Raw genomic sequence first — 13598 nt, 5'->3', positions numbered from 1 at the left:
GGGCAGTACAGGGGGAAAGGTGTGCAGCAGCCCTGATAGAGAGGAGACTCTGAAAAAGGTCAGAAAGAAGAGTTGGATTATAATAGCAAATGGAACAGACAACTGAGGGAGGATCTCCATATAATGGACCTTGAAATACAAATTGTTGCCACACTGTCTTGTTTCTTCCATCTTGCTTTCTCAAGAGCCCCATGGTAACTGACGTAGGATTTTTCAGCCATACCCTGGGGAGGGGAAACATGCTGCTGAGGTGCATAAGTTAATTCAAGTCATGTTTCCATCTGATTTCTGTAGTTTGATCAGATAATAATCTGAGAGGAGTTCTCTTCTGATGGAGACTGAACTACAACTCTAAGATTAGTTTATCTGCACTAGGTTTGAATTGATGAAACTTGCTTGCATCAGCCAGGGAGAGAAGTTGAGCAAATATCACACCCCCTCTGCCCCCAATTCAACTGAATACTGGGCACAAGAGGGGAAACATTCTTCTAGAAGAAACCAACTCAGAATCTAGTTATTGAAGAATCCAGAATTGGACAAACATTTGGAAGTCCTAGTAGTCTTTTCAAATGCCAGCTAAACTCACTTTTCAAAAAATAGAACTGTCAAAGGAATACATCTTGCAGCATCAGTCATAAAAGGTTGTTTCCTTCTAGGTCTTTTTAAACATTAATCTGAATTTAGTGATTACTTCCTATCTCTCTGGCCACATTTTATTAAAGCAACTTTCATCTTATGGCAGCATCTGGTAGGGGAAATAGCACTGTGACAGGGCAATCTGCACTGCTACTTTTATTAGGCTATGTTAGTAGTAGGCCTGATCGTGCACTGACATCCTGTTGTAGGTCAGTGTGTGCAAGTTCCTTGTATTCTCACAAGCTGAAGTTGATGGGGATTTAAAATAGGCTTTTGGGTCACAGAAAAAGGAGTTCACACTGATGCTCTTGACAGATAATCAGCTGGGGCCTACCATCTCTACCATGTAATTCTTGAGGCCCTCTGTGAGGCTTCTCTTGCTATGGGCTCTTTAGTCCTGTTATGACCGTAATATTACAATCTGGCACTAGATGATACTTTAGACTTAGCCGAATCCCAGATCTTGAGGTGAGATGGTCTTCCTACCTAACACTCCAGTAGTGTCCACACAGTCCAGCTAATTCCCAGTAGCCTGCCTGAGGTTTATCACTTTTCTTTCCTCATACACCTTCCTCAGGAAGCAAACAGCAGTCTTAGAACACCTGATGCATCTCAGAATAATTAGAATCTGAGCAGATTTTATGTGGATGAGAGCATATATGTGACAGGTGAAATTTCAGTGGCAGTCCTTAGAGGTAATGTGCCCTGATAGAGGTCTGTGGTCTCTATTTCTAATCTGGTCTAGCTGGGTGCGCATTGGGATGATTTACATGTTTCCTTGAAGTCTGCAAACTGCTTTTATCTTAAAGAGCTGCTTCTCTCAGATGTGGTTCAGGCTGGAGAGAGGGCCTATGGAGTCTTCACACCAGTGTTGGTTCATCTCCTTGGCTGTTAGCTCCAACTGAACTCCTGAAAACAGCAGGGTGATCCTGGAATATGAAGGAGCTAGGGGAAAGAACTGAAGCTTTCCTCCAGTTGTCCAGGAGAACCTTGTCTTGCTGACTTTAAGCTTCACATCAGTGGGGAGCACAATGTCTTCAAGTGGAGGTGATAATGTTTCCATAATACTTGTTCCCCTTACTGTAGGTATTCACCAGGATTCTTACCTAAGTGTATCAGGACCTAAAATATGTGCATGTGCTCCTTAAAAGTATATGCTCACATACCTCCTTAAGGAATGAATTTTAGTTTGTCCTAGTCCCTAGTGGTGTGCAAAAGCAGCTGCTCCTGTTCAGTTTTTTCAGTAGAACCACTCACATAAGCATCTTGCCTGCTTCAAAGTTCAACAGCAGTTCGAAGTTCCTCAAACAAAATCATCTGCTCAAGTTGCTGAATGATTAAACACAAGGTTTATACAACTCTGTTCTCAGGTTTCTTAATCAAGGCATGGTGTAATACAGCCTGTCCAGCTTCTCTTTTCAGCTATTTTTCAGGTGGCTACTTACACTTAATTATATACTTGAGAACAAGCTTCAAGGAACAGGAATTTGAGGGTAATAACATAGGTAGTGATAAAGGAATTTGTTGCTTACTGGGCAGAGGTGCCTGTGAAAGTCTGTTTGAGCAAGTAGGGGGTTTCCTAGTTCTGATAGCTGTTCATAACATTCCCAGAACCCCTCAGTAAAACAGTTGTATTCTTCAAGCATAGTATCTTCTTGAAAATCAGCTTGAGAAGTCCTGGTTCAGTATATGAAACAAAGCTTAAACTGTCTGAAACAGCTTTTGAATGCTTTAAGCTTTGCAGCTAAGTTGTTTTTTTTTATCATGTTCATTTTCTTTCATGGTGAATCTGACCCTTATCTAGAATGGTTACTCTCTTCCGAGTTCTGAGAATTGTCATCTTAATAAGAATATTTCGCCTGGCTTCACAAAAGAAGCAACTTGAAGTGGTGACCAGGAGAATGGTAAGTTTGCCTCTTAATCTATCTAGGTTACTGTTACTGTTTCCAACTCTATTTCTTCAGACAGCCATCAATGGTGAGTAGTAAGACTGCCCACAGCCTATCGTCCTGTAGCTGATAATACTGCCAAAACAGCGTATCTGCTCTGTGTCCCTGACAAGGTACTGGAGCTCTGCCCCAATTCCAGTATAGCTAATAATTCTTAACTTTGTTCAAGTAAGCAACAACTTGACCTGGAATGCCAGCATATCAAAGTGATTGCAACACTACCATGTGTCTCAGTCAGTACTTTCTAGTCTGTCTGATACATGGACTGTTTTCCCTCACGTGGGGGAGGATAGGAATTGTAATGCTTCTGCTGCTTATTCCAGGTGAAGACAAAACAACCTAGCTGTTGCAGCCCTACCCATTGTAAATGCCTCCTCTTATTTTCATCAGGGGGTGCTGAAGTGATACGTGAAGCTTCAAGCATGTCCTTTTGCTCAGGAATAAGCAGTCTTGGTTATGCTGCCCTTAACTAACTTCTTCCTTCCCTTGGCCTCCAAATGCTCCAATAGCAATGACAGATTCATGCTGCAGTCCACAAAGAATCTGCAGTGTTCTTTCCATTAGAACAAACTTTGGTACCTCAGGGTAAAAATTCTGTATGGAGCTTTTCGCTAAAAGCTAACACAATAAATGTTATTATTGGCTAATGCTGTGAACTTTGCTGTAGCAAAATGAAGCTCTGCTACTCATGACTTAACTTCAGAGTCTAGATGGTTGTTTTTCCCTAGTAACAGGCAATGCTTGTTGATCCCTGGCATTTCTTTGGAAGACTAACTCTACTCTTTTGGCAGGTCTCTGAAAACAAAAGGCGTTATATGAAAGATGGCTTTGATCTGGATCTCACTTATATTACTGGTTTGTAGAAGCAAATGACACTTTTCAGTGTGTTATATCCTGCTAACAGTAGTTATTCAGTTAATAAGTGCTTGACATGAAATACAGGCAATGTTTTAGGCTAATGAAACTTAAGTATGAAGTCAAACCAGGCCTACTTCTTTTCTGTGGGATTGTGAAATATGGATTCCTAACTCTGACACTGTTCTTATGGGTTTGCCTACTAGGAGAGAGGTTGTACATGCTGTATGTAATGATAGAAATTCTCCTGAGGCCTAGGGAACCAGATCCAAGAAACTGTTGACTAACTCATGGTATTTTTGCCTGTGATTCTGTGGAGACTGACACGTAATGGTATCTGATGCTTCAGGAAGCATTATTCTCCTGTGCTGGCTATACTAAATGTAAAAGAAAACCTCTCAGAAATAGGTAGGTGGTTCTTATAATTAGGGTGAAAAGAAGCTGTTTCATAATGATGTTGCTCTGCCATGTACTTCTTACATGTGGGGAGGGTTCCCACTGTTACTTCTGACTGTTGTCTCCTTCACAGATCGCATTATTGCAATGTCATTTCCATCTTCTGGGAAGCAGTCTTTCTACAGGAACCCTATAAAGGTAAAAATCTATCTACCAAGTTCAGTATTTCTGAATATTGTTTCATTTCTAGGTTCCCACTAATATGGACTAGATTGTCAAGTTAGTCCTAGTCCTGCTGTCATGGCTGGTTTCCAGTGTGCTGCACAGTTTGTGTTGTAGTCTCTTAGCTAAGCCTAGTGGGATATATCTTGCAGTGTGCGCACTGGTGCTCTAATGCCCTTGTTTCTTGGGAATGCTTCAGAGAGCCAAGTCAGTCCTGTCCCAGGTTAGTAATAGTGTGAGTGATGAACAGTATACTCATCTAAATAATCTTTAAAAGGTCATTAACGCCCTTTAGAGCTATGCTGCTTGATATTGTGGAAACATCAATTTGTAAGGCAGGCAAGATAGTCACAGTAATACTTTTATTCCACACAAGAACTTGAGCTATTGGGCTGGAAAGGCCTGCTGTCCAAGGGCTCCTTATGAATGCAGCTGCTGACCCCATTTAGGGGGTGGGGATGGGGTGGCAGTGGAAATAAGGATTAGAGCACTATCTACTCTGAACTTATATACTGTTATTGCTTTAGGAAGTTGTAAGATTTTTGGACACCAAACATGCAGACCACTATAAAGTCTACAATCTCTGCAGTAAGTATGTTTAGCTGCTGACTTATTGAAATACAGCTACATGGGAAAACATCTTTTCAAGGTATGATGCTGGCAATACCAGATCTCCAAGAATTTAAAGTCTATCAAAAGCACACAGCTGTGTCTGACTACATTCTGTCCTGAATGTGGCTACTGACTTTGAGCATCTAATATATTGTACTGAAGCTTGCAAAGGTGATACTGGATGCCTTTCAGTTTAGATTTCCTTGCTCATGCTGAACAGTTGCTTCAGTGTTCCAAAGCTCTTAAAGTGAAGAATTAAACCTGGGCAAAAACTTGGGAGTGATGCTCAAGGATTTTTCTAATGAAGGCTTAGAAGAATGGGGAGAATGAGTAGTTAAAAGATCATCTGTTTGGAGGTGGCTAAAACCAATGAGAAATATTTCAGGAGCAACTATCCTGTGGTTTTTGCTTTCATAGTAGAGCGTCAGAGCTGGAAGCAGACAAGGTATGATATAGAAGCATCAATACTTCAATACAAGTCCTGAAACAGTAAAACTGTCCTCTAGCCAGCAGAGGGATGGATGGGGGTCACAGATGAGTGTGGTGTTATCAGCTCTTTACCATTTTGTAGGTGGTTGTTGCAGTGATTGACCCTGACAGTACATCAGAGCATTAACTTTCAGATCCCTAAATAACCCCTATGGAAAGGAGTGGCCATCTGAGCTTGAATTTTCACTCAAGTGAGGTGTGAAACTAGAAGCTAAGCTTAGCCAAACTACCTCATAGTTTTTCTGCTTTTGATCTGTGTATTTTTTACTACTGTACTTTAAACACTAGTCTATGCTCAGACCAGCAGTTGTGTGTCACAAGACACTTTCTTTGTTGCAATCCCGTTCCCCTTCCTGGCATAACTTCAAATATTTCTTTATAGGTGAAAAAGGCTATGACCCCAAGTACTTCCACTACAGGGTGGAAAGGATCTTTATTGATGACCACAATGTCCCAGCGCTACAGTGAGTCCTGTCAAGAAATACATACATCATGATGGTTTTATGCGGGCATTGGCTGTAATCCTTTAATTTTCCTCTTATATAGGGATATGCTGAAATTCACTGCCAGTGTCCGTGAATGGATGAGTCAAGATGAAAAGAACATCATAGCAATTCATTGTAAAGGAGGCAAAGGTAGGACTTCTCATGTGTAATGTGTATGCTACAAATTACATGGTATTCTGATCATGGCTTCTTTGATGATAGTATGGCCTTAAGCTGTCGTGAGATGGGTTTGGAGTGTAGCTTCACAAATTCTGCAGACACTATGATGACTAGCAACAGTATAGTGTTGTGTGTTTAGTATTACACAACTCTGTTTCTAGGTAGCCCAAATTAGTTGTTAATCTAAGATGGCATCTAATTTCTTAAAATGGTCTTCAAGAACTTCCTGCTGTCCTGGCTGCTGGAACAGCAGCCCCCTAGGAGAGGCTGGGGACAGGGAGCTACTGAAACTGCTGCTATCAAAAGTGTTAAGCTGCTGCTTTGGTTCCCTGGCAGCTAGCTACCCACACTGAATATCCTGCACTGTAATATACCTCAAGCTTTTTAATTTCTTGCAGTGGAGGGGTGGAATGTTGTAGGTACCACTGGATCTTAAATTGAGATACACCAAGTGTTATGTGATAGTGCAGTGTAGTCTTATGGTGACAGACTAGCCGAAGCTGCTGGGCGTGAGCTGACCTGTGGATGCTGTCTGCAACCTGTAGTAGTATGGGAGCTGTTGAAGTATGTTGATAGCTGTGCAAATAAGTCAAACTTCCCTGCAAACATCTGCCACGTCTGTAGCTGCCTGCTGTTACTGCTGCAAACACTTACCTTAAACCAGGTGGCTACTTAACGTAAAGAAGTTTTCCCCACTTGGAGCCATAGCTTAAAATGTTTTGCAAAACTGAACATTGAAACTGCCTGCAGGCCAAAACCAGCTTGAAGAACAAGTGTAAGGAGGAGTGACTTGACCTCTGAAATTTTGTCAGAACTGAAACGATATTGGAGTCTTTGCTAGCAGTCTTGATGCCTTCTTAGTAGGGTTGGGGACTAAAAAAGTTGGAGCAGAGAAGCAAATCTTGAGGCTTAGAGCATTAGCAAGTGCCAGTCTAACCTAATCTAGTAGCATGTACTTGACTGTATCCCCTGTTAAATGGAGTATGCAGATACTGTCCAGCTTCCTAAGTATCTTTAGGAATACCACAAAGAAATGTGGGGACTATTTTCAAGAAACAAGCGAATGAACTGCAATATCTTGGTTTTTAACTTATTCTTCCCAGAAAAACAGGCACTTGACTATACTGGTGTCACTTATCTCCTGTTATCTCTTTTATTTCAAAATTTATAACTTCATCTTGACAAAAATAATCCCAAATACCTTTGAACTCCTGTAGTTCAACCTGTCTCTTCTAATACAGGCAGGACTGGAACAATGGTTTGTACCTGGCTTATAGACAGTGACCAGTTTGAGAGTGCAAAGGTAAAACTTGGTGTTTAATTTTTGAATATTATAGTGTTCAAAATGGCTTTTAGAATCTACTTAATTGGTGAAATGCACTAATGCTCTGCAAAAAGTCTATACTGGAAAAATGATACTATGAAAATCTGTTTTACAAAATTCTTGCAAATCTTGCTACTATGTAAATTCCTTTCTGACAAAGACTATTCGTGATTGGGAAGACCTGGGAAATTAGAACTTAACAGGATACCGACTTTTGAAGTACTCATTTTGAGGCATAATAGACCTACGATTTTGAGGTACAACATTCTTAAACTGTAGATGGTATCTGAGCATGCTCCACTAAAGATAGTGTCACAGATTTAAAGTGCAATTTTTTTCCCCAACCTCCTTCCAAGTGGTGTGAGGTATCAAGAATTCTCTTGTCTTGACTGTCAGAATTACAGCAATTCAAGCCCTTCTGGGGAAAAGGAGAAAGATCAGCAAGTCCCAGCCAGGACAGATGCATGTGCTGCTGTAGTATCCCAGGTCTGGTTTATCAGTCTGGAGACCTAGGTTGCAAAGACCCAGGTCACTCAAGGTAGTCTGGCCAGAGTGTGCATCCATTTAATCACTTGTTTTTCTCTGAGTTTGGTTTGTGAAGATCTGACCCTAATGTTTGGCTTGGTGTGCCACAGAGCGCTGTAAACCATATAGATGGTTCTAAAGCAATTGCTTAAAAGCACATTGCTCTCCTCATTCAGTGAGCTTTTTCAGCACTCTTTCATGGATGAGAGACTTAATGTATTTGACTTCCTAATTAGTACTTATTCTAGTTAAAAGCCTCCTTGTAGAAGGTACCAAAAAAACTATTGCATATTTTCACTTATATTCTCTTACTGGAATTGATCAGTGTAATTCTAGTTTACTGTCCCCTTCTCATGAAGGGGAATGGTGGTGGGATGAATATCTTAACCCTTGAAATTACTTTCCTATGTAGGAAAGTTTGGACTACTTTGGGGAGAGAAGAACTGATAAAAGCACAAGCACCAAGTTTCAGGGAGTTGAAACTCCATCCCAGGTGAGCTTGAGTCAGTCCAGCAACGGTAGCCAAACCAACACTAGCCTTGTGAGTGCTTACACTACTCCACCTCCCCTGTCTCGTTTCAGATATGTAGGTTCCTACTAATGATTAACTCCTGAACTTGCTGTACTCTTTCTTTTCTTTAAGCATTGGAAGACATCAGCTGGTAGGGTTGCAGTGCATCTTCCGCCCCCCTCCTATCTGTCCAAGCACATTCCTTTATGCCTTTCTCTGTAATATCACCAAATCTGAATTATGCTATCTAAGATAACAGAATTGTTGAGATGAGGAGAGCTTTTGGTCCAACCCCACTGTTGAAGCAAGGTGAGCTAGAGCAGGTTGCCTAGGGCTGTATTCCATCAGGCCTAGAAGTATCTCCACAGATGGAGACTCCACAACCTCTCTGGGCAACCTGTTGCAGTGTTTGCCCACCCTCACAGGAGCACAACCCTGTAAGGCAATTGGGCTGTTTATCAAGGATGCATTGCAGCCTGGCCTGGGGAGGGCTGTGGCACTGCTGTGCCTGAGTGGAAGAATGCCTTCTCTAGAGACTGTGTTCACAAGGAAATACTAAACAAGTTACTGCCTCAGACCACTGTCTGGGGCTGTGCTCATTCTGATTAATTGTGTATTGTGAAATGAAGCTGGTTACAGTAGTACTTTAGCTGCTGGCATAAAAGAGAAAAGTGCAACTGTCCTTCAGAATCTGCTTCTGTAAAATGAAAGTATATTGTACATTTAAATGTTCTGTCCCTTAAAGCTACAATATAAAAGCTCCTCACTTCTTGCTGAACTCAAAAGTACAGAATTCCTCTTAGAACATGAAGCTTAAATACTTGCTAAAAATATAGATACTGAATTTGTCTAGAGGGTTTGTTTGAACAAGGGAGGGGAAGGAGAACAAATGGCTACTTTCTTCTTGTCTTTGGACTTAGAGCTAAGAACTCTGTGTAGAAGTTCTATTTAATCCTACTTCTGACTAGAATTAGTCTGTGTGGGGTACAGAAACTGCATAATGTGTCTGGGTTTTTTGCATTACAGAGTAGGTATGTGGGGTATTACGAGATCCTGAAAAACAAATACAACTTGAAACTCCCACCAGAGAGACAACTCAAAATAAAAACCCTCAAAATCCACTCTATACATGGTAAGAACTCTTGAATTTGGGCATTCCTCTATCTTGTAATGGTTTTCTAGTACAGGCAGCTGATCTCTACTGTCTGTCTTGTGAAGCCCATGATAGGAATGTAGATTTAATGGGATTTGAGAATTCAAATAGCAGAGGTAAAATGCAGTGAAGAGCATTTTGGAGTGCAATTACCCCATGTGTTCTGTCACTTTCTGCGTGTCTGGTCAAATGGTGGCTTTCGTACAACTTGCTCTGTTTTGGGAGGGGAATTGCTTTTCAGGTGAGATTAACTTCACATGTAGAACTGGGTCCACTCATGTTTCTCAGCTCGATACACACAACTGTTTCTGTACATATGTACTGGTAATTTTGATAAAAGGCTGGAAGTTCAGCACTACTTTTTCAAGGGGACTTCAAACTGCTGTTCTTCAGTCAGTGGAACTAGACTCCACATTAGCCTGTTCTGGCTCCATTAGTAGGATTCACTGCTACTTCAAAATACAGTTATCAACCACTGAACCTTGAGCTACCTTTAGGATGTGAGTTATCTAAAGTCTATAGCAAGGCATTCTGGAGAGAAGGTACTTTTGAATAGGATTGCACATGGCTTCATGACCACTTGTTTCCAGCTAATGTATGTACTGTGGTGTAATATAATTCTTCCTAGGAGTTGGGAAAGGCAATGGAACTGATATGAAGGTGCAGATAATAGCGAGGAAGCAAGTTGTATTAGAATGTGTATGTGCCAATCAAGGAAACTGCAAGGTGAGAGTACTGTGAAATCATGTTAAGACACAGAAGCTGAAAGCTGACTTATGGGTCAAAAATGTCTTCCTGTAAAATTTGAATACTGAACATAAAACTCTCTAAATAAATGGATGCTGTAAATTCTGAGAGAATGAAAAAGCTAAGCTTTGCTAAATCGCAGGAAAAGTAGTGGTAAGATAGTGAAAGATTTTGCTAGAAGTCAATTAAATGCAATAACTCACTCTGACCTGAGTGGCTTAAATTGCTGGCTATTATTCTGACATTGCTATTGCATTTGTATACCATGAATGAGTAGTTAGGTATTGTCATAAATTGGTCCCTTGTCTCTGCAGTAGCTTTTCATTAATGTAATACTTTACTTTGTCATCCAGCTCTTCCTTGATTCCGAAAGTGACTCTGTAGTCATTGGCTTGGAAGACAGTCCTGTTATAAGTGGTGATGTGAAAGTCAGATTTGAATCGCTCTCTGTAAGTATAACAGCATGAAGACCTTCACTTGAGTATGAGGAGAGGCTGTAGTGTAAACTGCAGCTGGACTGGCTGTGCTGTGGGGTGCAGAATCTGTGTTCCTCTGCAGTGACTCCTTCTGTGTGGAGTGGCCCCACTGTGCAGTGAGTGATGCAGAAAATGCTGCTACATCAGCCTGAGCCAGCAGGAGAGGTGTCTGGCTGTTCACACAGTACAACCAAGACACTTTAGTTGAGTACCTGCTGCTTCTACCATGGGTGTCTCACTTTGTTGTATTGTTTGAGTGACCTAGTCCTAAAGTAACTTCAGTGACAATAGTGATCTGGGTGTGATACAGGGTTCTTAAAGTGTACTGACTCTGGCACTGTAGCTTTGTAAACCAAACTACTGAGGACAGGTAGGTACTCTTGCTCTGCAAAAATAGTAGTTTTGTGGAATGGAGTCCTTAAACAAGGCCTTTCCTTTTAGGATCTCCCAAAAGGCTATGACAACTGCCCATTCTTTTTCTGGTTCAACACTTCCTTTATTGAAAATAACAGGTAAGTGATCATAGCAACTGCCTTCAGATCCTAGCTGCTGGTGTCTGAAGAGAGGTGGAAGTTCATAAACATAGCTGAGATAGGTGGCTGATTCAGCCTAACTTTGGTGTGGGTACTGGTCTCTAACTCTCAACTGTAGCTTGTGAGCAGGCAGTTGGTGCACACTTGTTTGCACTGTGGCAAGTGTTTTAAACATGTGAGCTCTTAGCTTCATCAACTTAATCCATTGGAGTCTTTCCTCAGCACTTTAAGTACTACTAATATACTTGAATTCAAAAAGGTAATGCTAACTATTCAAAGCAAAGGCAACTCTGCCATCCTCTATAGCATGGCTGCCTGAGAGGCTGGAACTCATTCAGCAGCTTAGTAGCTCAACATCAAGACCAGAGTTAGAGGTGCTGATGGTTGGGATACCAAAGAAAGGCTCTTTTACTACCTATGCTTTAGTTAAAGTGTAAGAAATTACTGTGATTTTCTTGTTGAGAGTAGAACTCCTGGGGGAGCTCCAGACACTGAAAATTGAGCTTGTCTGTCTCACTAGGGGAGTGATGTAGAAATGCAGAGACAAGAGATATTCTGTCTATCAGACTTGACAGATTTAGACAGAGGAACAGATCCCATCAGAGCATGAGGAGAGAAAGCCATGAGTATGTGTTCATAACTCTAAATTTAATAGGCTGAGCCAGCAATGCACCATGCATTCTAGGTGCAGACATCGAGTCTGCAGGCTGGTTAGATCAAACAGTGCCAGGAGAAATGTATGCCTGCTGTCTGACAGCCTTGCAACTGTGCCATCTCAATAGCTTCACCCAAGGGCTTTGTTTCTTCCAGGGCTGGGGAGGATGTCCCACCAGACCTTCTCTTAAATAGAGTAGAGACTGTCTCCCTTTTTGCTTAGAAAATTCTGATAGACCTGATGGGGGACTAGGTCTGATCAGAAACGAAACTGCTGTTAGGGCAGTGCTTATGTCTTTCTAATTCAGCCACAGCTGATGTACAAGTGCTATTAAGTGATAACTAGACATGAATTTGGTAAGCATTAAAAGTGGGAAATGTGCCTGATGAGCTTGACTGAATACTGAATCAAATCCTTGCCATGAGGAAGGACAGTTATTAAATTCCTGCCAGTTGTATCCATCAGGAAGCATTGGGCTGAATGTAACAGTTAGTTACTCTAACAATATTGCATTGTAGGGCTCTGGAAGAAAAAACAAAACAATTTACAAACCCATTAGGTTGACTGTATGTTTCTGAGACTATGCATCTCAAACCCTGTGCAGGCATGGCTGATACCTGTCTGAATTCAAGATCTGGGGCTATATTTAATACTTCAGGGCTGAGCTTGAAGTTCTCTTCGCTGTCTGAAAGAAAAATCTTGTCTTTTAGCCTAAGATATATTGAATTTTGTCTTTCAGACTGTACCTTCCCAGGAATGAGCTGGACAACCCTCACAAGTCTAAAACATGGAAAGTCTATAGTGAGACATTTGCTGTGGAAGTGAACTTTATTGAACCATAAGGGAAAGCTGAAAAAAAAGGAAACACAAAATTAATCTCTTTTCCTGGAGAGTGTCTTGCTGCTTCAGTATAAAGTGAAGCAGTCTCACTTAGATGCACTTAATGTATTTCTGTGTAGATACAACTTCTCAAATAAACTTACATGAAGTTCTGTTGTGCAGAGCAATAATACTCTGATTTACTGTCAGCTGATTGTCATGTTAATGAGCTTTTAGTTCCTTTAGAGTTTAGATGTCTCTACATACAGGTAATCCCTACTGTATTAATCTAAGACAGTTGTCTGTCTTTTAAACAAGAGCATTAACCTGATGGTGAGTGGAGACCAGCAGTCTGCAGGAGACTGCTGGAAAAATCTGATACACCTTCTCTTGGCATCAGGGTTTTCCACAGGTCAGTAGAATATTGGAATTTGGAGGGACAAGTATCGGTCTGCCTGTATCAGATTAACACTTCTAGAGTAGAAGTCTTCATCAGCAATCCAGTGATGTAGGGTTTTGAGCAACACCTGGCCTGGGACCTGACTGTGGGTGTTGGAGACTGCATGGCTGCTTCTCTGCTGCTGTACCTCCACTCCAAGGGCTGAGATGACCACATGCCCTCACCCTTCCTGCAGGTTGGGTCTCATCAGCTCAGGAGGGTGCCAGCTGCCTGGGGTCAGTTAGCCAGGCTTGCCTTAATACCTTTAATCTGAAGACTTGCTGCTTTGAGCTAATACTGCATGCAATTGCTCACTGAGCTCTTGAGCTATACTAAAACCTGTAATCTACAAACCCCCAGGATGCTTATTCTGTTTCCAGCTGTTCACAGTAGTGCAGCTCTTCTGTGGAGACTGTTCATGTCTTCCTTAATGTGAAATGTGGTGAGGTAACTTCTTGGTTCTGTTCCTTAGTCCTTTTATTGTTAGGAACCAAGGGCAAAAGGGCAGTGATACACCTTTCCCTAGCTGGTACCTAGTTAATGAAGTAAGCAGAGAAATAACATACCTTCCTGAGCTCACTTGAGGGTAGTG

The 13598-nt window shown here is 41.4% G+C and overlaps 1 protein-coding gene across 3 annotated transcripts in view; it reads left to right on the top strand.

Moving 5' to 3' along the window:
- LOC113485945 (phosphatidylinositol 3,4,5-trisphosphate 3-phosphatase TPTE2-like) overlaps positions 1-12757 on the top strand; it is a 20116-nt gene extending 7359 nt beyond the window's left edge. For all 3 annotated transcript variants that reach the window (XM_026859427.1, XM_026859422.1, XM_026859416.1), the window contains exons 7-19: positions 2441-2540; positions 3377-3440; positions 3970-4034; positions 4586-4646; positions 5542-5623; positions 5706-5794; positions 7066-7127; positions 8086-8166; positions 9211-9316; positions 9966-10063; positions 10438-10533; positions 11002-11072; positions 12488-12757. In XM_026859427.1, the coding sequence (XP_026715228.1) occupies positions 2441-2540; positions 3377-3440; positions 3970-4034; positions 4586-4646; positions 5542-5623; positions 5706-5794; positions 7066-7127; positions 8086-8166; positions 9211-9316; positions 9966-10063; positions 10438-10533; positions 11002-11072; positions 12488-12590 (1078 nt within the window). In that variant the 3' untranslated portion in view covers positions 12591-12757. The remainder of the gene's footprint in view (positions 1-2440; positions 2541-3376; positions 3441-3969; positions 4035-4585; positions 4647-5541; positions 5624-5705; positions 5795-7065; positions 7128-8085; positions 8167-9210; positions 9317-9965; positions 10064-10437; positions 10534-11001; positions 11073-12487) is intronic.
- The last annotated feature ends 841 nt before the right edge of the window (positions 12758-13598 follow it).

Source organism: Athene cunicularia, assembly GCF_003259725.1.
Source record: "Athene cunicularia isolate RWA chromosome 1 unlocalized genomic scaffold, athCun1 chr1_part1, whole genome shotgun sequence".
Taxonomy (NCBI): domain Eukaryota; kingdom Metazoa; phylum Chordata; class Aves; order Strigiformes; family Strigidae; genus Athene; species Athene cunicularia.
This window is presented reverse-complemented; position numbering and strand designations above follow the sequence as displayed.